Source organism: Hyperolius riggenbachi, chromosome 4, assembly GCF_040937935.1.
Source record: "Hyperolius riggenbachi isolate aHypRig1 chromosome 4, aHypRig1.pri, whole genome shotgun sequence".
Taxonomy (NCBI): Eukaryota; Metazoa; Chordata; class Amphibia; order Anura; family Hyperoliidae; genus Hyperolius; species Hyperolius riggenbachi.
In genome coordinates this window covers 281415948-281442838 of record NC_090649.1, presented here as the reverse complement: position 1 = coordinate 281442838, position 26891 = coordinate 281415948, and the positions used below count along the sequence as shown (strand labels likewise).

The 26891-nt window shown below is 41.6% G+C and overlaps 1 protein-coding gene across 3 annotated transcripts in view; it reads right to left on the bottom strand.

Annotated features, from left to right (window-relative positions):
- Positions 1-26891, bottom strand: part of NT5DC1 (5'-nucleotidase domain containing 1) — a 375186-nt gene that overhangs the window by 328650 nt on the left and 19645 nt on the right. For all 3 annotated transcript variants that reach the window (XM_068231330.1, XM_068231331.1, XM_068231332.1), the window contains exons 3-6: positions 25054-25125; positions 15350-15459; positions 9134-9213; positions 2791-2872 (exon numbers count right to left, since the gene is read on the bottom strand). In XM_068231330.1, coding sequence (XP_068087431.1) covers positions 2791-2872; positions 9134-9213; positions 15350-15459; positions 25054-25125 — 344 coding nt within the window. The remainder of the gene's footprint in view (positions 1-2790; positions 2873-9133; positions 9214-15349; positions 15460-25053; positions 25126-26891) is intronic.

The window sequence follows — 26891 nt, the reverse complement described above, 5'->3', positions numbered from 1 at the left end:
GGAATTTATTAATAAATTGAACAGCAACAATGTGGGTATATCCCTAACAGCTGAATCCAGTGAGGAGAAAATCCATTTTTTAGATCTAGAGATCATGAGGTATGAAGGAAGGGTTAGAACTAAGAGTTACTTTAAAACAACAGACAGGAATGGGTATATATCTGTAAAAAGTTCCCATCACCCATCCTGGATAAAGGGGATACCGAAGGGACAGTTTCTGCGTATGCGTAGAAACTGTACGGATTTGGATGATTATGATGAGCAGGCAGGACTATTGAAAAACAGATTCCTTGAGAAGGGGTATGAGGAGAATCAGTTGCAAATGGAAATTGAGACAGTTAGACAAAGGAGGAGGGAGGAGCTCCTCACAAACCGGACTAATGAAGGGGATCAAGGTGAGTATGACCTGGCATTTATTACAGGTTTCAGTACACAGTACAGAGATTTGCAGCGAATCATTCACAAACATTGGGATGTACTGGGGACGGATCGGGTGCTGGGGACCATCATTCCACCTAAACCAAAATTTATATATAAGAAGGCACAGAACCTCAAGCAAATCCTTGCGCCCAGTTGTGTGAACCCGGTCAAACCACCTAGAATGCAGGGGTGGCAGACACCCGGCTTCTTCCCATGCAGGGCCTGTCTGGCCTGCAGGGAGGCTAGGGGGGTGAAAACCTCCTCTATTACTTCATTTAGTAATGGAAAGGAATATAGGATTAAACAATTTGTGACATGTAATGATAGGTATGTGGTTTATATGGCCTGGTGTGTGTGTGGATGGCAATATATTGGCAGAACCACTCGAACTCTGAAGGAAAGGATGGGGGAGCATGTAAGAAATATACGTAAAGGTTTCCCTAATCATAGCCTATCAGCCCATTTTGGGGAAGGTCATAATTGTGATCCCAAACTTTTGTCTTCTTGTGCTATTAAAAAAATGATCCCCTCCTGGCGAGGATGTGATATGACCCGGATGGTCTCCCAAGAGGAGACCAGGTGGATATACAATATGGGTACACTGAGACCAGGAGGGTTGAACATAGATGTGGATATCAAATGTTTTCTGGGTGATTGAAAAATGGAATATGGGGGGTGGGAAGACTGAGATTAAAGGATTAGGAACATAGCGTAAAAGGAGTGTTTTATTCGTTTTTAGGGGTATGGAAAGTAGGGGACTTTTGACTAGTATCAGGGAATTCATCATTATTTTTGTTTTTATCAGCATTTTTTACTGAAAAATAGGGAATATAATTTTAGTACAATATTGGTATGTCAAGTATAAATAGAGATTTGATGTGATAGGAGGGAGAGATTATTAAGCTAGGGAAGGCTCTTTTTATGGTCGTAAGATCTTGATATTAATGTATGTATATATGGCTTGTAAGGGCGGTTTTCCTCCGTGCACAGTAGGCTGGGTGCTACGAGTGGGGATAAAGTGTTTGGGGTGGTAAGAGCTCCCATTGGAGGCTGACAGATGGGTGGCGTGGATGGGAGGGGGAAGGAGATCACGCACGTATTTGTAGAGCCTGCTGCGTGGTTGGCCCGTGTCCCTGATGAGTCATTTGATGACGAAACATGTCGGGCGGAGCCTAATCACGCAAGCAGGAAGCGTTCATCGAGCGGCAGGCGTCTCACGTGGAGTGTAGCCGGAGGGGAGCGCGCACCAACGGTGTAGCACACGGAGGGACTACAGCAACCAGCCTGCCTGCGGCCAACAATAGCGGGGGAGAGCCCGCCTCAAGAAAAACTCTGTGCTTTGATTTTAACTTGGAAAACGTGAGTGCAATCTGTGTTTTAAAGTAATAAATGCTATTCAGTATTACGCTATGAGAGGTCCTTTTTATTGAGGTTTTTGGAGTCCAGCAATATATATTAAGAAGACGGTGATTGGTGAAGAGAGGGACAAGGGTGAATCATCATTATCCGTGCCAGAGAGGTGGGGGACAACCTGGTAATGGTCCCAAGGCGTGACTAGACCTGTCTGAGGGTCTAGGTGGACGGTGAGTTTGGCACAAAGGGTGTGGTGGAGGATATCTATTGCCATCGTGGAAAAAATTGAAGGATTCTGAAGATAGGCGATCAAGTCACTTTAGAGACTGTTTTGTTTCCAATGGACTGATATAGAATATGTTATAAGCTATTAGTATATTGAGAGATTGATGTTGAGCCCATGTCATTTGTTTAATTGGGAGAAGGATAGTGTGGTGTACAGCTGATCCTTAGTGGCGCTACCTCTTTGTGTTACAATTATGAGTAGCAAGGCCAGAACTTCTAGAAGGTCATATTATGTTAGCAGCATCAACTACACAAATGCACTTGACCTAATTCTGAATTAATGCAATGCGAATATACATAAACAGGAAACTTACATGATACAGCAAATTCATGTAAACAAATAAAATGAGACTTAAAATACAATTGTCTACAAACATAGAAAAATCAACGTAACTGTTGTTATAGTGATAGCCACATTCCAAACAAGTCCTAAGGAGGGATATATTCCCTCTATATAATTTCTCTATGACCTAACTATGTCCAATGTCATACGTGAAGAATTCAATATTTAGTGAGTATAATACCACTCTCACACTGTATGAAACAAGATTCATTGGGTTCATTTTTACATTATTTTAATGGATAACAAATGTTGTGGAGTTGCTGCATATTTCTTTTGAGGTTCTACTAGAAAACTATACAATATATCTTTTATTAGATTGCAAAGGTGTGTTAAGCACCTGGCTACTTCCATATTAATGGCAACACCAGGCAAACTGAAATAGGTCTTACCTTTATAGGCTGTGGTTTTGTAGTTGTGTTCTATTGCACAAACAATATCTTTCCAAAAATCATATTTCTTCTGCCCATCAGTCTAGAAAGTAAACATTACAATCTTACTTATGTGTTCACTCCAAAAAGCTTTTAATAGAAACTTGACAGCAGTTTTATGTAGTGCGACAACCCTAAACTATGATCCATCCTCATACTGCCCAACCCTCAGAGTGCTGACCAAAGGATAGCTGTACTTAAATAGAAAAACTATGTGTATACGCGAAAAAGTATATCAAAAAGTTTAAATTAACCATAATAGACCACCCTTTGTGGAATGTAAACCAGACCCAAGATCTCCAATTTCAACTCTGGTCTAAAACATTAAACATAGCATACAACTGTGAAGGATTACGGAAAAGCCGTTGCATGCTCTGACGGCGCGGCGGCTAGTTCCGTGTTCAGCCTGGCGGTTTCTGTGCGGCCACATGTGTCTGATGTGGTTCAGCCTTCCTGTGCACATAGGCTGAGGAATACGCGCGCGCGCCGAGAGGCAGAAGCTTTATGGGAAGCAGAAAGGGGTCAGCTGACTCTACTGGTCAGCTGATCCCAGAACGAACGGCGGTTGGCTGAAGGGGACTGGGCGGCGCTGACCTGCGCTGCACTATATAGCTGCTTGTCCTTCAGTCTCACGTTGATAATAGGATAACAGAGGCGCCAATAGGATAAAAATCACTAAAAGAACTTAAAAACCCATCTTGGTAATAGAGGAGGCAGTGGTGGACTCACCCCCTCCAAGCAGAACACACGACTGTGGATTTTCAGTCAAAACAATTTTATTGGATACTCCAAATAAAGTGCAACGCGTTTCACGGGATACAAACCCGCTTCATCAGGCAATAACAGATAGGAGTAAACAGCATCTGCCAGTATCATCAACACTATCTGTTATTGCCTGATGAAGCGGGTTTGTATCCCGTGAAACGCGTTGCACTTTATTTGGAGTATCCAATAAAATTGTTTTGACTGAAAATCCACAGTCGTGTGTTCTGCTTGGAGGGGGTGAGTCCACCACTGCCTCCTCTATTACCAAGATGGGTTTTTAAGTTCTTTTAGTGATTTTTATCCTATTGGCGCCTCTGTTATCCTATTATCTACATCTAGTCCACCCTTGGTGGAGGGTTGTACCCTTACTTCTTCAACTACAGAGAGCGACTTTTTAATCCTGAGTGGGGTCAGGACAATCTCCCCACCTGCTTTGACAGTGGTTGCCTACTTGGTAACCCTGGTTTGTGAGTATTAAATTAATATTATTATTCTATCAATTATACCTTACCAGTACATACTACACTATATTGGGCTCTTGGTGTTCTCTCTTTTTCAGTCTCACATTGTCTGCCGTTGCGAATGCTTATGTGTTAGCACACAGACCATCAGTCAGATCCTACAGTGTGTTAAGAGCCAGGTGGACCTGGGGATTCACACTGAGCTAGAGTACTCTTGTGGCTTTACTGTTATGCTTTAGACCAGTTCCAGGGTGTTGTGACTACGGACCTCACACCCAAGACTAGGATACTGTGTCAGTTCTATGTTATGCTTTAGACCAGTTCCAGGGTGTTGTGACTACGGACCTCACACCCAAGACTAGGATACTGTGTCATTCCTATGTTATGCTCTAGAATAGTTCCAGGGTGTTGTGACTACGGACCTCACACCCAAGACTAGGATACTGTGTCAATTCTATGTTATGCTCTAGACTAGTTCCGGGGTGTTGTGACTACGGACCTCACACCCAAGACTAGGATACTGTGTCAATTCTATGTTATGCTCTAGACTAGTTCCGGGGTGTTGTGATCACGGACCTCACACCCAAGACTAGGGTATTCGGTAGGCTAGTTCCAGGGTGTTGTGATCACGGACCTCACACCCAGAGCTAGGATTGTATTGTATGTGTATTTGCCTTAGCCCGGTTCCAGGGCATAGAGAATAGGCCCTCACACCTAGTTAGGGCAAGTCTGTTCATATTAGCAGCAGGGCTTCCTGCAACCCAGCCTAGGTCCCTCTCTTAGGGAGTCCTCAGGCTACAGGAATATTCCCCACAGTCAGGGGAGTATTCCTCAAGTCACTCAGGCCACCGGGGTCCCTGGTGGTCTATGCTCAGAGTTGTACTGTTACACCAAACACTCACATTATACTGGTGTCCAGAGGTTAGACATACCCGGATTATTGGTGATACTGCAGATCATCCATAATCTGGTGTATATCTGCATTGCGGGTGATTCTGCAGATCACCAGTAATCAGATTCTCTCTGCGTGTTGACACCCATCGTTACAACAACTAATATGAAAAAGAAACAACTGATGTTCAAATTACTGGAATAGTTAAGGCTCAGACTTCTTCACTAGGAAGCTAATTAATAAGATCACCCATGAACACTGGGTATTTCGGTTTTCATTGAGTACACATTTGTCCCCTCCAGCCCTTGTTCAAATAACTCTCAGGTTTCTACAACCTGAGAGTTGCAGATTATCAACTAATGGGTCAGATCTATCAGATGTGGGAACTTCCTCATTTCTACAACGATCTGGGTTGCAATTGCCAGCAATACCTTCCAGGAGACTAGGGAGCTGGAAAGTACAATTTTATCTCTCACCATCATGATTCTGCCATTTTCTGTTTTAACTAACCCAAAAAATATTTTCAGAGCTGCTTGAGTGCCCATACTAGAGGTTGAGTGTATTTTTTATTTAGTGTCAGTGTGGTGAAGAAGCATCTTGAACATTGTGAATACTGATTTCTTGGAAGTAGATGCACACCAAAAAATGTTGATGTACCTGGTGGGATTGCTTTATCAAAAAAGAAAGAAGAAAACTATGAAATAGCTTCTTCAAAGTGTACATTTAATAAAAGCGCCCATTGAAAAAAGTGTGCAGGAATTAGCCAATAGTAGAAAAATGACCGATAGTAAAATTAACGATATTCTACTACTTAATTCATATAGTAAAATATTGGTAATATTTGCTGATATTTTACCATTACCTCACCCTACACTTACACATAGTCCAACCGCTACCGATGCCCAGCCCTAAGACCCATCTAGTAGATATGGCCCGAATGGTTCACACGCAAACTTATTCGCGCAAACTTCTGTGGTTCGCGTTCACAGTGAACCGCGAACTATATGCGAGTTCGACCCGCCCCCTATACTACATCAGTAGGGTCAACTTTGACCCTCTACATCACAGTCAGCAGACACAGGGTAGCCAGTCAGGCTACACTCCTTCCTGGAGCCCCCCCCCCCCCACCCTTATTAAAGGCAGGCAGCGTCAGCCTTTTCACTCACCAATACAATTGCTAAAAATGGCGAATTGGGGCCTGATGGGACCAAAAGTTAGTATTGAAAACACTAATTGTGCACGTTGTGAACAAAATAATAGCAAATTATTAACTCACATGCACCATGTCAACAATAGATAATAAATTGATACAAAAGAAGAATTGACTCTTGGGTGCATGTGAAAACATAGAAAAATCTTTAATAAAAACTGATTTGGCAAATAAAGCAACTGACTCCAGAGAGAAAGACAAAATTTTGGGACCGTTCATAATAGTTTCTTCATTTACAGGTCAAGGAGGATTTATTTATCTAGACATAAGGGAATGCAGCCCCTTTTGTCTTTCTCTCTGGAGTCAGTTGCTTTATTTGCCAAATCAGTATGTATGAGAGTATCATGTATTTCTTAATGATTTTTAGAGTTTTGTATTAATAATATTAGATTTATTAAAAATGTTTCTATGTTTTCACATGCACCCAAGAGTCAATTCTTCTTTTGTATCAATTTATTAGCCTTTTCACTCACTCGTGTGGCTGCAGTAATTAGAGAAGGGAGAAAACCTGCTGTATAGGGAAGGCTTAGTTAGGCTCTTGTGTAAGACTTGTTAGGTTGCTCCTTCTTGCTGATACTTATTGCTAAAAAGCACTCCTCATCCATTCCTCAACAGCTCTTTTGAGAGCTAATGTTGTTCTTGTGATCTATTTTGTTTTTGTGTGTGTCCCACAGACACTTGTGTTCCATATACAGCCCTGTCAGTCAGTCGCAGCTGCTGGACCTTGGCCCCTTGGTAATTCCTACTGTGCCACTGCCAGGCCCAGCACATTCAGACAGTGACTACCTGTGTGTGTGTGACAGCTGTACATTTGTAATACCAATCACTGCATGCCTACCTGCTGAGTGCACCTACCTACGTGAGCGCACGCAGTGTTATATACCACCAGTCACTGCACCTGTTCACGGTACCTGTGTGTGTGTGTGTGTGTGACAGCTGCAAATTGTATTGATACCAGTCACTGCATACCTATTCACAGTACCTGTGTGTGTGACAGCTGCACATTTGTAATACTAGTCATTGCATAATTGTTCACAGTACCTGTGTGATTGCACGCTGTTTAATATACCAGTCCGTGCACACCTGTTAACTACACCTGTGTGACAGCTGCACATTGAATTGTAATACCAGTCACTGCATACCTTTCACTGCACCTGTTTGACTGCACATTGTATTAGTCAAGTCAGTGCATACCTTTCACTGCATCTGTGACTGCACATTGTATTATACATGGCAGTCGGTGCATACCTTTCACTTGAATGGATGGCAGATTTGCCCTGCATAACAGATTCTCGTTAAAGGATTCAAAGTTGATTTGTCTCATATACAGCAGTGACTCAGAAGTCCTCCTGTATTGTTATTTTTTGTCACTACCTCCCTGAGTTGGGATGCCTGCTGCCTTCCTTGGATGTGTGGTGGTAGCCATTCCTGCTCATTTGCCCACAGCGTGCCTGCTGCCTTCCTTGGATGTGTGGTGGTAGCCATTTCTCAGGCTCCCACTCCGGACCGGAATCGAACCCCGATTCCCCGGCCATTAACCGTGGTCACTATAACACTGGGAAAGTAATATGGAAACTTGTTTATCAGTCACACAGTTGAATGAATGGCAGACTTGCACTCCATAACAGATTCTCATTAAAGGCAAGTGGTGTCATCTCTGGCACACAGCGTTGGGTCAAGGGTCCATCTGGCCACAGATCTGGTCTGCAAAGCACGGTCAGGGCAGGTACATTACTTTTACAGCACAATGGGTCCATCCTTGGATGTGTGGTGGTAGCCGTTTCTCAGGCTCCCACTCCGGACCAGAATAGAACCCGGATTCCCCGGCCATTACACGTGGTCACCATGGTACTGAGAACGTTTCACACAGTTGAATGAATGGCAGACTTGCCCTCCATAACAGATTCTCTTTAAAGGAACTGAAAAGCCAGCAGAAAAAGTAACTTAAAAAAATAGATGTAAGCTTTAGCAATGGCAGAGAAAGAACCATCGAAAGTTGATAAGGCAGTCAGACATTACCTGATATCACTGAGGAAGAGCAATCTCGCCATGGTGCGCACAAATCCAGCACGGCCGTCACTACACAAAAAGCTGTTTGCGGTGCGTTACACAGTGAGTTTGGTCTGTCAGTGTGAAGCAGTACACTAATTACACTACCTGATCGATGTATACACATGCAAGATGTTTTAAAGCACTTTAGGCCTAAAATTTAGCATGCAATGTGATTTCTGCCCTTAAAATGCTGCTGTGCGTCAAATCCAGATTTTCCCCCGGGACTTTTGGCGTGTATCCCACTCCGCCATGAAAAAACTCAGATGTTAGACCCCTTGAAACATCTTTTCCATCACTTTTGTGGCCAGCATAAATGTTTCTAGTTTTCAAAGTTCGCCTCCCCATTGAAGTCTATTGCAATTCACGGACGTTCGCGTGAACCAAACTTTTTGCGGAAGTTCGCGTTCGAGGTTCACGAACCAAAAATCGGAGGTTCGAGCCATCTCTACCCTCTAGTGAATCCTAACCTTAACCCCCGTATGCCTAACAGTAGAGACCCTCCCCCACCCATGCCTAACACAAAAGTCACCCCCCACCCCGCCTATGTCTTACCCTATTTGCCATGTGTTCAAGTGAAAGGGCACCGGGGCCGCCCGTTATGCAAACTGCAGCTTTTGTGCCTATTATTTGTAGCTACAGTTTGCATAGTGGGTGCCCCCGATGCCTGCTATTTTATTGGGCGCCCCTTTTAACAGGATGCTCTCACATCCTTTTTAACTGTTCCATCTTCAAATGTGAACAAATGAAACTGCAAGAACTTTATCAGCCAAGTATAAATACCTGTGCTGTCACAGATAGATTCAACTGCAGTCTACAGAAAATATTGACAGTAATGTGATAATCAGCATACTACTAATATGAGTATGTGGCATATCAGCAATCAAGTACTAAAGCACCTTCCTTACAAACCTACTTCCTACTTACCATGGGTAAAGAATCCACAATCTTGGCACAAAGAAGTGCTCCTGGTAGGTCAAAGTAGTTGTCATAGAAGTAGTATTTAGCTGAAAAAGTAAAGACATTATATATGGTATAGTTTATTTGCATGATGTAAAAACTTGAAGTCTTAAAGTAAACCTGAGATGGGTCAAAAGGAAGAAAAGTATACATATCCCCCTCCAGGCTGATCAGTTCCTCGCCATCCTTTTGCGCTGCCTGAATCTTCCTCAATTTTCCCCAGAAAGTCCTCCGGTCCGAAGCATACTGCACATTTTTCCTTTTGCCCCATCTCAGGTACACTTTAAGTACTGTAACATACGTTTTAATAGAGATATAAGGTAGGTAATCACATTACCATGATATACACATTTGCTTAGTGATGACTGGGTGGTCTGCGGTGGAGTTAATAAGAAAGTTGAAAAGTGTTAACCAAAGAGGTTTGAATGAAATTTAAGCTTTAAATATTCTCTCTGACGTATTACAGAAAAGAATAATTGTTGGGATTATTTATGCGGTGGGAAATTCTATGACCCCTCCACTTTTTATTGCAGGGTAGACGGTATGGTAGTTCCCTGTCTAGCAAATGTATATATTGTATATCTTGTATGTTATTGGCATATTGGGTGGGACTTCTTGTTTGGGCGGTCCTATATAAGTAGTGGTGGCTGTGGGAACCACCCACTGGGTGGCAGTGCACCTGAGGAAGGTAGTGTGTGCAGTTGCTCAAGTTGAAGTCTATGGAGTGCCTTGTTTTATTCATTGTGGATTACTGATTCGCAGGAGTGGTGTACCTGCTGGAGAAAAGCACTGGCATGTGCTACCAAATCAAAGTATAGCACACTTCGAGTTTCAAAGATTCCTATGAATCAGGTAAAAAGGGCCCTGGTAAAACGGGCTCTGCCATAGAGCCTAATGTTAATTGTCGTAATTAGCGGCTAACATCGGTAAAAAGGGCGTCTGAGGCACAAGATAAAATAGTGGTTATAGCGGTTGTTCGTTATTTGTAGCCACACTTTGCTTGCTTCTATTTGTGGCTAAACTTTCGCTACCCATAACTCTTGAATATGAACAAATATAATGCAGCTACAATAAATTGTATTTATAATGAAACTGAAAGGGATAGTAATATGAACTACTAACATAGCGATTATACTTGTGGCTACACTACATTGAATTTGAACGAGCACATTGAATATTAAATATAAACTACTATATTGCACTGAAGCTACAAAAACCTGTTTTTATAATAAAATTAAAAATTTTATGTTTATTTTGACTTTTAATTTTTAGGTCAGGTTTGCTTTAAGCCATATACAGTCTGTTAAATTGACTATACACCATTCTAAATGACTGCACTCTGACTCAGCAACAACCCCATGCCTTTTTGCATCTCTGTAGCCTTCGGAGTTCAGCTGTTTAGTAAATTGGTGATGTGCTGGATTGGATTTTCCCATCCAATGACAAGTGCTTACCTCCAATCTGGTGACTTGCCGGAGGAGCGCATTTCGGCACACACTCTTCCCTGCGCTGCACCTGACCTGGGCGCCGCCATGTCTATGGCCGTGCAGCAGTGTAATCCGGGAGCCGGCGATCGGCAGACCCCAAATTACTTCTCCCTCTGAGTTGCTATGACTCAGAGGAAGGGGGGGGGGGGGGGTGTTGGGGAAAGGAATAGTAATTAATGTTGCCCGGAAGGTTTGCAGCAGCAGGGTGAGCTGTCATTTGGCTTACCATGCACCACAATGATGGGCGGCGAGTATCCAAGTATGATGGCATGCTACCTCCCCCCCACTTCTCACCCAACAGGACAGACAACTAAGATGAGCTGATGTTGGTTTGGTATGATGGCTGCTGGAAAGTGTATCACTGGCCATTGCCAATTATCTGTTAGCTTTGTTCTATCATTACAAAAATGAGGGGTTAGGTTTACAGTGGGTTGCAAAAGTATTCGGCCCCCTTGAAGTTTTCCACATTTTGTCACATTACTGCCACAAACATGCATCAATTTCATTGGAATTCCATGTGAAATACCAATACAAAGTGGTGTACATGTGAGAAGTGGATCGAAAATTATACATCATTCCAAACATTTTTTACAAATAAATAACTGCAAAGTGGGGTGTGCGTAATTATTCGGCCCCCTGAGTCAATACTTTGTAGAACCACCTTTTGCTGCAATTACAGCTTCCAGTCTTTTTAGGGTATGTCTCTACCAGCTTTGCACATCTAGAGACTGAAATCCTTGCCCATTCTTCTTTGCAAAACAGCTCCAGCTCAGTCAGATTAGATGGACAGCGTTTGTGAACAGCAGATTTCAGATCTTGCCACAGATTCTCGATTGGATTTAGATCTGGACTTTGACTGGGCCATTCTAACACATAGATATGTTTTGTTTTAAACCATTCCATTGTTGCCCTGGCTTTATGTTTAGGGTCATTGTCCTGCTGGAAGGTGAACCTCCGCCCCAGTCTCAAGTCTTTTGCAAGAGGTTTTCTTCCAAGTTTGCCCTGTATTTGGCTCCATCCATCTTCCCATCAACTCTGACCAGCTTCCCTGTCCCTGCTGAAGAGATGCACCCTCCGAACATGATGCTGCCACCACCATATTTGACAGTGGGGATGGTGTGTTCAGAGTGATGTGCAGTGTTAGTTTTCTGCCACACATAGAGTTTTGCATTTTGGCCAAAAAGTTCCATTTTAGTTTCATCTGACCAGAGCACCTTCTTCCACATGGTTGCTGTGTCCCCCCACATTGCTTGTGGCAAACTGCAAACTGGACTTCTTATGCTTTCTGTTAACAATGCCTTTCTTCTTGCCACTCTTCCATAAAGGCCACCTTTGTACAGTGCATGACTAATAGTTGTCCTATGGACAGAGTCTCCCACCTGAGCTGTAGATCTCTGCAGCTCGTCCAGAGTCACCATGGGACTCTTGACTGCATTTCTGATCAGCGCTCTCCTTGTTCGGCCTGTGAGTTTAGGTGGATGGCCTTGTCTTGGTAGGTGTACAGTTGTGCCATACTCCTTCCATTTCTGAATGATCACTTGAACAGTGCTCCGTGGGATGTGCAAGGCTTTGGAAATCTTTTTGTAGCCTAAGCATGTTTTAAATTTCTCAATAACTTGATCCCTGACCTGTCTTGTGTGTTCTTTGGACTTCATGGTGTTGTTGCTCCCAATATTCTCTTAGACAACCTCTGAGGCCCTCACAGAGCTGCTGTATTTGTACTGACATTAGATTACACACAGGTGCACTCTATTTAGTCATTAGCACTCATCAGGCAATGTCTATAGGCAACTGACTGCACTCAGATCAAAGGGGGCCGAATAATTATGCACACATCACTTTGCAGTTATTTATTTGTAAAACATGTTTGGAATCATGTATGATTTTCGTTCCACTTCTCACATGTACACCACTTTGAGTTGGTCTTTCATGTGGAATTCCAATAAAATTGATTCATGTTTGTGGCAGTAATATGACAAAATGTGGAAAACTTCAAGGATGCCGAATACTTTTGCAACCCACTGTATACTTTAATTAGGTAATATTTGAGTTTATAAGGTGCCTCCTGTATCAGTTAGATATTTTGACTTGAGCAGGAAGAAGGGAAAAGAGTAGAGAGAGATAGAGAGCGAGATGGCTTATTAGTGATATTATGCTCTGTTTTAGGCCACATCTTTCCTAAGCACACTTCCTCCTCCTATGGCACTACAGCCCGAATTGAGCCTTGGCCTCCATCAGTTTCCTGCCCTATCCATCTCATTCTAAGCACGCAGTACTTAGAAGAATTTATTGACATTTGTATATCTCATGTTATGGCTTTCAAGTAGCAAACATAAAATATCATATACAGTCCACTGTCAGCATGTTACTGTAATTAACAATATCATCAGCACCATCTAGTGGCAAAAAGGGGGCAATGGTACTTTTCAGAGTGAAATAAAAAAACTCATATTGCTTTTGATTCAGCAATATACAGTGTGCTGGATTAACACTGAAGAGAAATAACATATCAATCTGACACTTTAACATTTTGACCATGAAATGTAATCAACTGATAGTTTTAATATTCCTCATGCTCTCTCTCTCTCTCTCTCCGTCCAGTGCTACTACCAACTTTTTTTTTTTTTTAATATAAATCAGTAGGATAACCAGAGAACCAAATCATACGATTAACAGCTCCAAGTATAATAGGGTTATACTTAAAAGCGAACATGAACCGAGTAAAATTATTTAAAGGACCACTATCACAAAAATCATAACATTTTAAATACATGTAAACACATACAAATAAGAAGTACATTTCTTCCAGAGTAAAATGAGCTGTAAATTACTTTTCTCCCATGTTGCTGTTACAGTAGGTAGCAGAAGTCTGGCAGAACAGACAGACAGGTTTTGGACGAGCCCATCTCCTCATGGGGGATTCTCAGGGCTTTGTTTATTTTCAAAAGCACTTAGTGAATGGCAGTTGCTCTGTCCAACTGCCAAACAAGTGTACAGCGAGCAGGGAGGCTGGCCAGCATCACTGTATAAATCCTTTTCAGGTAATGTCTTAATAAAGAATAAAAGCCTTGCTGAGAATCTCCCATGAAGAGATAGACTAGTCCAAAACTTGTCAGTTCAGTCAGATATCTACTACCGACTGTAAGTGACTGCAACATAGGAGAAAAGTAATTTATGGCTCATTTTACTCTGGAAGAAACATACTTCATATTTGTATGTGTTTACATGCTTTTTAAATTTTATGAATTTCACAATAGTGGTCCTTTAAAATAAACATATGATGTACCTGCAAATTCATATTATATACTTACCTCACCTCCTCTCAGAAGCTCACAATTTTCTTCTAACAATGATCCCTTCCAGTTCTGACAAGATTTTGTCAGAACTAAAATATATCAGTTGCTGTCAGTTATAACTGAAAGGACAACTGATGTGCAAGGTAATGTCCATGTTTCCCTGTGGCTCATGTGGGCGATATTACATTTTAGCAGTGTGCTGACCCAGAAGCTGTTACAGGGTCATTGCCATTTTTAAAATGGAGAACGGAGGACACAGGAGAGATTGAGACAGACTACATGAGAGGCAAGTATTACCTGTGTATGTTTATTTTGACTTTTCAATTTAGTTTCAGGTTTTTTTTTTAAAGACAAAAGAAAATCTGGCTTTTGCTTGGAAACACATTTAACTTTTTAACTCTATTATACTGTATATAGAGCTGTTGATCTAGCAATGTGTTTCTCCAGTTAACTTTCTGACATATTCAAAACAGAAAAAAGCACAGAAAGCACAGTCTATTTGGTATGCTGGCCTTGCCGTGGAAGAGCGTAGACTGTGGGCATTATATTGGGTGCTTATGCCACACCAAATTGTACAATCGAGAGTAGTCCTCACACTCCAATCGTTAACATGATAGGTTTATTGCAAAAAGATAACATCTGTACTGTAACAGATGATCGTTTCAGGTCTAAAGTGTACCTCTTCTTCAGTATAATACACTGTATTTTACACTGAAGAAGAAGTACACTTTAGACCCTGAAAAGATCGTCTGTTACTGAAGCCATCTTGCATGGACTTTTTGTAATAAAACTATATGGTATGCGGACTACCTTCGATTACATTCAAACGGTATTCTGATACAGTCCCAGTTCAAATGCATTTCATGGAGTTCTCCTTCAAAGCAAAGAGACTTATATGCCTGGTATCAGATTTATTATGCACAGGGGCGTAGCAATAGGGGGTGCAGAAGTTGCAACCACATCGGGGCCCTTGGGCCAGAGGGGCCTCGTAGGGCCTCCTCTTAACTTCAGTATTAACTTTCTATAGGTACTGTGCTCATAATAATCACTTCTATAGATACTTTGAATAGTGGTAATCATTAACAAACTGCTCCCAATCCCCTTCTTGCACCTCTGACAATGGAGTTGACATTGGCAGGTTTTGGTGCGCCGTATCAATTGTTATGTAGAGTGCTTGGAGGGCCCCAATGTAAAACTTGCATCGGGGCCCACAGCTCCTTAGCTACGCCACTGATAGCAACCGGCTAGGAGCGCAACAGTTAGGAATCATTAGAATTATTTGGAATACAAATACGTGGATAAACAATGCAAGAACAGGTACTTGAACAATTTTATCAGAAGGATTTTGAAATGCTGTAATATACAATACATGTAAAGACTGTTATTTGAGAAGATGGTACCTGATCTTCCATACGAGCCACTGATTGTTTTAAAATGTTTCCACTCTCTGTTTTCACCATAAACTTCCTCAATCATTTCAGCAGTCATCAACTTGGTGCCATGGCATGCCCTATTTGGAAAGTGAAGAGGTTATGATTATTGAAATAGATCAAAGAAATAGAGGTTTCTGAATATATGACTGTAGCATTTGTGAGTGCCATCATCTATATAATAAACACAATCCTGGGGATTCACTACATAAGAAATACCTCATGAGGTCAGTGGCGTACCTACCACAGGGCTGCAGGTGCTCACAGCACCGGGTGCAGCCATGGCTAGGGGTGCCACAGTGGTGCTCAGCCACTGTGTTCTTCCACCTGGAACCTTTTTTCATATCTCTAGCAACATTCAGGAAAATAACAGCAGGCAGTGCATGGGACTGCACAAGATGTAGCACCCCTTCACCTTCCTGTCCTGTGGGATATTGTGTTTCCTTGCTCTCTACACAACCTGCAGTAAGTGAATGTGCAGAGCAGCAGGGTGAGTAGAGAGAATGATTGCTGTGCTGCAGCTGAGACATTAGCAGGGAAAGGTGGCAGGATGTGTTTAGTGCTTCAGAAGTTGCCTGTCATTAGTAGCCATGTGCACTGGCTGCTGTCAGGAATGCTCATCATGAGGTCGTGATCACGACTAACTCATGATCACGCACTGTTTTTTTCGATCACAAGGTCATAATCGGCATTAGTGATCAGCTCTCGATCACGAATGCCAATCACGAATGTACTCGTGATTGCACTCGTTACACGACTTGTGATCACGAGTTACTCATGATCACTAGTCGGTATTCATGATTAAAAATCTGCCGATTTTAACGGTTAATAGCAAAGCCCCCTTACAGGCTAGGAGCACCAAATTTGCAAGATATGTTAAAAAGAACAGTGGGAACAAGAGGAAAAAAAATCAAAAAGACCTTATAGTTTCTGAGAAAATCAATTTTAAAATTTCAAAGGACAAAGTATAAATACGGTAAATGACAGTTATTGTATTTACTGCATTTAAATGTATAATATTTTCTTTTGAAATTTTAAAATCGATTTTCTCAAACACCATAAAGTCTTTATGAAAAAAAAATCCTGTTGTTGCCACTGTTCTTCTTAACATATCTGACAAATTTGGTGTTCCTAGCATGTAAGGGGGCTTTGCTATTAACCACTAAAGTCTGCGGGTTTTTAATCACGAATACCACTCGTGATTCATGATTTCATGCGGTTATCCACTGAAGTCGGATATCCCTTTCTACTTGTGATCGTGATCAAGAGTCAATTTGTAAGTTGGCGGAGTCGAATTCATGATCACTCGAATTCATGATAGGGGGTATCCGAGCACAAAGCTGTAATATCAGAGTACCCTGGACTATTGATTATTTATCCTGATCAGAGTAAGTAATCAATACTGCAGGGCAGTCTGCTGTTGCAGAAGCCAGTGATACAGGTGCTGACAGCCAGTAGTTAGCAGAAAAGCAAGCTCCAGGCAATTTAGATTAGCTTGATTGCAGGTTATCTTTTTTCCCAGCTCCCCCTCCCACCTCCTTTTAACAGTGTGTCCCTGCCAAACTGCAGTCCTTCCTGCCATTTCTCCTCTCCCACCAGGTTCTTTGTCTTGTGCCTCTACCTCTTTACCACCCATGCATCCCCCTCTATCGTATGTCCCCCTTTTCTGACTGTCAGAGGAGCTCATAATCTAATCCTACCATACTCATAGTCTAATGTCCTACCATATTACTATTATGTATTTATATAGCACGGACATCTTTTGCAGCACTGTACAGAGTTTCATAACGGTTAGCTCCGTCCACATCTTGACGAATTATTTTTTTCCAAAAATCCCCCAAAATTTGCAGCAACACACTCGGCACCCAAACCCGTCAACCCTCCCATCAAAAAATTGTTTTTTGGGGGGTGGGGGGTATATCTGTAAATAATCAGCACTGGGTGTCAAATTCCCTAGGTAGGCCACTGCCTGAGGGCATTGTGATCAGTCTTTTCAGCTTCACAAATCTTTTTCTTTGTTTTGGCTTATCAAGGTATTTACTGCGGTGTGCTATGCATGTTAAGAACACATACCAGTGACCAGTTTTGTTGTTATGTTTAGTTAATTGGATTGTATGTTGGTGAAGTGTTTTAACAGCTTAAAGGGAACCTAAACTGAGAAGGATATGAATTTTTCCTTTTAAAACAATACCAGTTGCCTGACTCTCCTGCTGATCCTATGCCTCTAATACTTTTAGCTACAACCCCTCAACAAGCATGCATAGCAGGTTCTCTGACTGAAGTCAGAAGTCAGACTGGACGTCAGACTGAATTAGCTGCATGCTTGTTTCAGGTATGTGATTCAGCCACTACTACAACCAAAGAGATCATCAGGAAGCCAGGCAACTGGTATTGTTTAAAAGAAAACATCCATATCCTTCTCAGTTTAGGTTCCATTTAAAGGAAACCTAAAGTAAGAGGGATATGGAGGCTACCATATTTATTTCCTTTTAAACAATACCAGTTATCTGGCATCCCTGCTGATCTATTTGGCTGCAGTAGTGTCTGAATCACACCAGAAACAAGCATGCAGCTAATCTTGTCAGATCTGACAATAATATCAGAAACACCTGATCTGCTGCATGCTTGTTCAAGGTCTATGATTAAAAGTAATAGGTGCAGAGGATCAGCAGGACAGCCAGGTAATGCATATTGTTTAATAGGAAATAAATATGGCAGCCTCCACATACCTCTCACTTCAGGTGTCATTTAACTATTCATTTATAACTTTACTAAATTAATTTGCAAAATTAATTTAGTTTAGCAATTACTGTTTTAACCACTTAAGGACCACAGTCTTTCTACCCCTTAAGGACCAGAGCCTTTTTCTCCATTCAGACCACTGCAGCTTTCACGGTTTATTGCTCGGTCAAACAACCTACCACCTAAATGAATTTTACCTCCTTTTCTTGTCACTAATACAGCTTTCTTTTGGTGCTATTTGATTGCTGCTGCGAGTTTTACTTTTTATTATATTCATCAAAAAAGACATGAATTTTGTCAAAAAATTACTTTTTTAACTTTCTGTGCTGACATTTTTCAAATAAAGTAAAATTTCCTATACATTTGAGCGCGAAAGTTATTCTGCTACATGTCTTTGATAAAAAAAAAAAACATTCAGTGTATATTTATTGGATTGGGTAAAAGTTATAGCGTTTACAAACTATGGTGCCAAAAGTGAATTTTCCCATTTTAAAGCATCTCTGACTTTTCTGACCACCTGTCATGTTTCATGAGGTGCTAAGATTCCAGGATAGTATAAATACCCCCCAAATGACCCCATTTTGGAAAGAAGACATCCCAAAGTATTCACTGAGAGGCATGGTGAGTTCATAGAAGATTTTATTTTTTGTCACAAGTTAGCGGAAAATGACACTTTGTGACAAAAAACCCCCCAGAACACAAAGTTTCCATTTCTTCTAACTTGCGACAAAAAAAAATGAAATCTGCCACAGACTCACTATGCTCCTCTCTGAATACCTTGAAGGGTCTACTTTCCAAAATGGGGTCATTTGTGGGGTGTGTTTACTGTCCTGGCATGTTGGGGGGCGCTAAATTGTAAGCACCCCTGTAAAGCCTAAAGGTGCTCATTGGACTTTGGGCCCCTTAGCGCAGTTAGGCTGCAAAAAAGTGCCACACATGTGGTATTGCCGTACTCAGAAGTACTATAATGTGTTTTGGGGTGTATTTTTACACATACCCATGCTGGGTGGGAGAAATATCTCTGTAAATGACAATTTTTTGATTTTTTTTTTTACACACAATTGTCCATTAAGATTTTATTTTTTGTCACAAGTAAGCGGAAATTGATTTTAATTGTTTTTTTTTTCACAAAGTGTCATTTTCCGCTAACTTGTGACAAAAAATAAAATCTTTTATGAACTCACCATACTCCTAACGGAATACCTTTGGGTGTCTTCTTTCTAAAATGGGGTCAGTTGTGGAGTTCCTATACTGCCCTGGCATTTTAGGGGCCCTAAACAGTGAGGAGTAGTCTTGAAACCAAATGTCACAAAATGACCTGTGAAATCCTAAAGGTACTCATTGGACTTTGGGCCCCTTAGCGCACTTAGGGTGCAAAAAAGTGCCACACATGTGGTACCGCTGTACTCAGGAGATGTAGTATAATGTGTTTTGGGGTGTATTTTTACACATACCCATGCTGGGTGGGAAAAATATCTCTGTAAATGACAAATTTTTGATTTTTTTTACACACAATTGTCCATTTACAGAGAGATTTCTCCCACCCAGAATGGGTATGTGTAAAAATACACCCCAAAACACATTATACTACTTCTCCTGAGTACGGCGATACCACATGTGTGACACTTTTTTGCAGCCTAGGTGCGCTAAGAGGCCCAACGTCCTATTCACAGGTCATTTTGAGGCATTTGTTTTCTAGACTACTCCTCACGGTTTAGGGCCCCTAAAATGCCAGGGCAGTATAGGAACCCCACAAGTTACCCCATTTTAGAAAGAAGACACCCCAAGGTATTCCGTTAGGTGTATGGTGAGTTCATAGAAGATTTTATTTTTTGTCACAAGTTAGTGAAAAATGACACTTTGTGAAAAAACAATAAAAATCAATTTCCGCTAACTTGTGACAAAAAAATAAAATCTTCGATGAACTCGTCATACACCTAACAGAATACCTTGGGGTTTATTTTTTCTAAAAAGGGGTCACTTGTGGGGTTCCTATACTGCCCTGGCATTTTACAGGCCCAAAACCGTGAGTAGTCTGGAAACCAAATGTCTCAAAATGACTGTTCAGGGGTATAAGCATCTGCAAATTTTGATGACAGGTGGTCTATGAGGGGGCGAATTTTGTGGAACCGGTCATAATCAGGGTGGCCTTTTAGATGACAGGTTGTATTGGGCCTGATCTGATGGATAGGAGTGCTAGGGGGATGACAGGAGGTGAGTGATGGGTGTCTCAGGGGGTGCTTAGAGGGGAAAATAGATGCAATCAATGCACTGGGGAGGTGATCGGAAGGGGGTCTGAGGGGGATCTGAAGGTTTGGCCGAGTGATCAGGAGCCCACACGGGGCAAATTAGGGCCTGATCTGATGGGTAGGTGTGCTAGGGGGTGACAGGTGGTGACAGGAGGTGATTGATGGGTGTCTCAAGGTGTGATTAGTGGGGGGAATAGATGCAAGCAATGCACTGGCGAGGTGATCAGGGCTGCGGTCTGAGGGTGTCTAGGGGCAGATAGGGGTCTAATCTGATGGGTAGAAGTGACAGGTGGTGACAGGGGGTGATTGATGGGTAATTAGTGGGTGTTTAGAGGAGAGAACAGATGTAAACAATACACTTGGGAGGTGATCTGACGGTGGGTTTGCGGGCGATCTAATGGTGTGGGTGGGTGATCAGATTGCCCGCAAGGGGCAGGTTAGGGGCTGATTGATGGGTGGCAGTGACAGGGGGTGACAGGGGGTGATTGCTGGGTGATAGGTTATTGGCAGGTGATTGACAGGTGATCAGTGGGTTATTACAGGGAAGAACAGATGTGATTAATGCACTGGCGAATTGATAAGGGGGGGGGGGGTCTGAGGGCAATCTGAGCGTGTGGGAGGGTGATTGGGTGCCCGCAAGGGGCAGATTAGGGTCTGATCTGATAGGTAAAAGTGACAGGGGGTGATTGATGGGTGATTGATGGGTAATTAGTGCGTGTTTACAGAAGAGAACAGATGTAAACAATACACTTGGGAGGTGATCTGACTGCGGGTTTGTGGGCGATCTAATGGTGTGGGTGGGTGATCAGATTGCCCGCAAGGGGCAGGTTAGGGGCTGATTGATGGGTGGCAGTGACAGGGGGTGACAGGGGGTGATAGGTGATTGACAGGTGATCAGTGGGTTATTACAGGGAAGAACAGATGTAATTAATGCACTGGCGAATTGATAAGGGGGGGTCTGAGGGCAATCTGAGCGTGTGGGCGGGTGATTGGGTGCCCACAAGGGGCAGATTAGGGTCTGATCTGATAGGTAACAGTGACAGGTGGTGATAGGGGGTGATTGATGGGTAATTAGTGGGTGTTTAGAGTAGAGAACAGATGTAAACACTGCACTTGGGAGGTGATCTGATGTCGGATCTGCGGGCGATCTATTGGTGTGGGTGGGTGATCAGATTGCCCGCAAGGGGCAGGTTAGGGGCTGATTGATGGGTGGCAGTGACAGGGGGTGATTGAAAGGTGATTGACAGGTGATTGGCAGGTGATCAGGGGGGATAGATGCATACAGTACACAGGGGGGGGGGGGTCTGGGGAGAATCTGAGGGGTGGGGGGTGAGCAGGAGTCCCAAGGGGGCAGTTTAGGGAATTTAAAAAAAAATAGCGTTGACAGATAGTGACAGGGAGTGATTGATGGGTTATTAGGGGGGTGATTGGGTGCAAACAGTGGTCTGGGGGGTGGGCAGGGGGTCTGAGGGGTGCTGTGGGCGATCAGGGGGCGGGAGGGCAGATCAGTGTGTTTGGGTGCAGACTAGGGTGGGTGCAGCCTGCCCTGGTGGTCCCTCGGACACTGGGACCACCAGGGCAGGAGGCAGCCTGTATAATACACTTTGTAAACATTACAAAGTGTATTATACACTTTGTAGCGGCGATCGCAAGGGTTAACAACCCGCCGGCGGTTCCGAACGGCCGGCGGGTTGTCGTTGCTAGTGGGCGGAGTCAGTCGCCGGGGGAAGCGCGCGTCATCAATGACGCGATCGCTCCCCCGGCATGCCGAAAGGACGCAACGCCCTTGGGCATATTGCGGTCCTTTCAGCATCCACTTTGCCGCCGCCCATCGGCTGTGGGCGGTCGGCAAGTGGTTAAACCATACATGCAAAAAGGCGCCGGGAAAATTTGACTGCCAGAAATAACCGCTAGTAGAATATAGGTCAGATTACCAATATTCTACTATTGCACACTGCTAATTCTAATAGCTTTAGGTAGGAGGAGACAGAAGGCTTTTCATTCACACCTTCTCACAATTTTTTGATTGTAACAGCTGGCTTTAATTTCCTCTTTTAAGGATCACATTAACGGAACAATATTTTCCTAAGATGCGATGATTTCATCAGATTTAAGGGAACGTAAGTAATTGGAAGGAAATTATCGGCGGTTCCGATAAATGGGTTGAATAGGGAACGTTCTACCTTCAGATACGATCATGAAATCCAACATTCCATCAACAAAATTCTGTATTCCAATTAGCAATAGAATCGTTTCAGGTCCATTTTCTACACATGCTGCCTTGTTTTCTGTACAATTCCATAAAAAACACCTGATCAAATGATGACATCTGAGGAAAATATTGTATCTTTAATGGGTACTTTATATGAGCACAGCAAGCTCATGGTGACGCAGAACTCATTGGAGTGTGTAAGGGACTACAATGGTCCTAAAAGTCCCCTTACTAAGATGTTAAGAAAAACAAAAGTTTGCTTTCTTAAAACAGAAAGAATTTGCGATAATTCAGGTTGGAGTGAGCTTGAGATGTCTCCCAGAGCAACACTGCTGAATATATGCAAATTAACCCCTGTACCCTTGGAAGCTGAACACAAGCCCTACTGCATAGAGCCAAATTAATCCATGCCATGCACTGATGAGGATCAAACAATCCGAAACAGTCTGTATGCATGTTGGATTATTATGGCTCTGTACAAATTAACAAGCTGACACATCATTGCATTCCAGCGGTTCTGGAGGTGTAGGTGTTTAGCTTCTAAGGGTACAATGGTTAATTTGCATATATTCAGCAGTGATGCACTGGGAGACATCTCAAGCTCACTCCAACCTGAATTATCGCAAATTCTTTCTGAGGTTTTACGCAATCAACGCAATGCATTACACAACTCGCGTTAAACATGCAGTGCCTACAATGCCCTCAATTCACTAAGATCATGCTGGAGATAATAGGGCAAGAGAAAACTTAAGGTGGCCATACACGAATAGATTTGCAGCAGATTCGACCATCAGATAGATTTCTGTCAGATGCCTGTCAAGTCGAATCTGACAGGAATCTATCTAATGTATGCCACACACTAGGAACAGATTTCCAATAGATTTCAGAATGAAATCTATCTAAATGCATTATTGGACCAGACCATTAGATCCAATGCAACTCTATGGGCCACGGATCTGCTACCAGCAGCAGATCAACCTAGATTTTCCATCCTGTCAGATAGATCAAATCCATCGAAATAGATCGAAATTAACAACCTGTCTTTAACTTTAGAATTCAGTAGTTATTTTAAGGATTGAAATGTTAACTTTAGAGATCTCACCTTAACTTAAAGAGAACCTGAAATGAAAAAAAAAAGAAGTCAAAATAAATATACACTGGTCATACTTACCTCCCATGTAGTCTGCTCATCAATCTCTTTCTCCTCTTCTGTGTCCTGTTTGTCTACTGTGATCGATGGAATTCTGTGTCCTCCATTTTGAAAAATGGCCATTACCCCATAACAGCTTCCTTGTCAGCACACTGTTAAACGGTTATATCACCCACTTGAGCCATAGGGAAACATGGACATTACCTTGTAACTGACAGCAGCTGATATGTAACTGACAGCAACTGGTATATTTCAATTCTGACAAAATCTTGTCAGAACTGGAAGGGATCACTGTAATAAGAAAATGGTGAGCTTCTGAGAGGAACTGATGGTGCGGCAAGTATGTAATATTCATTTGCAGCTACATCATGTGTTTGTGTTAAATAATTGTATTCAGTTCAGGTTCCCTTTAAAGACAGAAGAGTTAAGTTTACTACATGCCTTATCACCGTGGTGATAACACTAGAAACAGCTCAGAGAGTTATTAAAGACAGGAGATAAGCTTAGTGAATTAAGACCATTGTCTACTATACAATTAACGTAGGTGTTATGCTGGGAATACACAATGAGATTTTTCAGATTACTGCCCGAATGATTTTTACTTCTATGAGAAATCGATCACAAAAACGATCGAAAATCAGATCGGACCTGTTGGAAATTATCTATCGAACCATCTATCTGCCAAAAATTCTCATGGTGCAGTCCCAGCATCATATGTGTAGTGCAAGTTACACAGTTTGTGTAACATGCTACATAGATTGTGTACAGCCCGCTAAACTTAATGTGCACTCTCTGCACACGTAAATTTCATTAAGGTTTTGTTGATAAACCTCTTTCGATCTTCACCATCAATATATAAATAAAAAATACTGAATGTTTTGACTTTGTGTTTATCTGGTTTCCCATTTTCTAGTTGTAAAATAAACATGAAAGGCTGATTGTTTTTATACAGAAAAATTGGAAAAATTCAAAAGTGTTCACATCTATTACATAGCACTGTATAAAATATATGTCTTACTATAATATAACTTTTTATTGAAGTTGTGGCAGGCCTAGCTCAACTGCAAAAATAATAAGCCCCATTTCCCCCTTTTAACCCGTTCTCCTTTATCTGCATTTTTAAAGCAACACATGGAATGTTAGAATATTTTGGCTTATTTCAGTTTAATATATTCCCTTAGATTTCCACCATAAAATATCAATGAAATCAGCAAAATACATTGTGCATGATAATGTCTCTAAACTGGGGCACTGAAGTTACAGAAATAGACGAAGCAAAAATAGTCTAAAAGAAGAAACATCGTATTTCCTTTGAGGATACCTGAGAATTGTTCCATCTGCAGCGAGTTTAAGAAAGTTTCCTTCTTCCAAATCCAGCACCAGGCCTTTGGCACTAAAACAATCAGCAGAAGAAAATGTATTACTGAATGTTAGCAGGACATTCCTTCAATCATTCAGCTCTTTGGCTGCAGCACCAAATAAAATAATTTTCAAGTCAGCAAAACTGTGCCATTTAGTATATTTTCCTGTTTCCTTGTCATTCCAGGCCACCTATCTTCACTGTCTAAAAAGAATATTAAAGCTACACCAACATTTTCCATCAGCAGATTTCACACGATACAGATACCCTGCCACTATAAATTGTGTGATGTATATGTGTGTATGTACTGTATATATCTCAAGGCTCACCCTTCAGTAGAATGCACCAGACAAAGCAATGGCAATACTAAGTGGTTGCCAGGAGATACTGAGTTAAAAAATGAATAAACAAAAGATTTGGATTCCAAAGAACAAAAAGACCTAGTAAATAAAAATCTACATCATATGAACATCATACTTTAACCACTTCCCCCTCTTAAGGACCAGAGACTGTTGGTACTACAAAATGGCTTACCGACAGCTTACCGACAAATTGCCACAAAGATCTGTGCTCTCAACAGTCACGCCGCTCACCCATCGCCACAGACCCCTTACTCTGTCGTCGCTATTACGGCAAAGCTATGTGAGCTGGTCGGAAGCCGATTTCATTGGCTCCTGACCCTGTGATCAATGTCAAACATGTTGCCTGTTAGATGGCAAGAAGACTAAACTATTTCTCTTATTTATTGGAAATATATTATTATTATTGATTTATAGCGTGACATATTCCGTGGCGCTGTACAAAGTAAAAAACGAACATGGGGTACAATACAGACAATGGTGTACACCAATATGCAAGATACATAAAGTAGTAACAAAAACAATACAAAATACAGAATTGGTAATGACAGTGATAAAAATAACATGATGAATAAAATGTATAATGATTTCCAAGACACAAAAGGGTGAGAAAGTATAGAGTTTTATTTTATATCAGTTTTATATAATTATGGTATTCACCACTGTAAATAATAATTTATTCTTTTAAAAACATGAAATATTAAAGAGTTTCAAATACTTCAGTATTACTTCACTGTTCACTAACTTTAGAATGCCAAAGTCTCCAAGCTTGCTTCCTAATAAGTAGATTACATTGTTCTCTATAGAATCATAACAGTACATTTCTGGTACTTAAAAACATGCTTTTCAAAAACCAGTAGGTAGAGCTCTAAACAAATATCACATTTCATTTAAGTTTTATTTTGCATATTAAAATAAAAAAAATTAACATTTAGTACTTAGCTTAGGAAAAAAAAGAATGAGAAATCGCTATGGCTATGCATTGCCTTGAATAAACAAGGGACAAGCTCAGAAGCCAATATTGGAATTGTATGATCTGTGGGCAGAACATCATCTAAAAGCAGACGCGATTCTATAGTGGAAACTAGTGTTGGTCGAATAGCTGTGTTTGATTTGTCAGGCATTTAATGGAATAAGCGAAGATCAATGGAACCAACATTCACGGTTAATTGCAAAGTCACCATAAATTTCTTTTTCAGAGCTTTGTTATTAACCTCAAATGCTGACACCATTGATTTCAATGAAATTTTGACAGATTTGTGCAGTGAAATCAGGTGTTTTTCAGGTCAACTATAGCAATGACCCGAATTCAAGCAATAAAACTAGTGGAAACCACTAAATGGGCCAAGGAACACTATTGAAAATTACTTTCTGAACGCATCCTTTGGATTGAAAAATCTCAAATACTGTATCAGGCAAGAATGAAGCAACATTTCATTT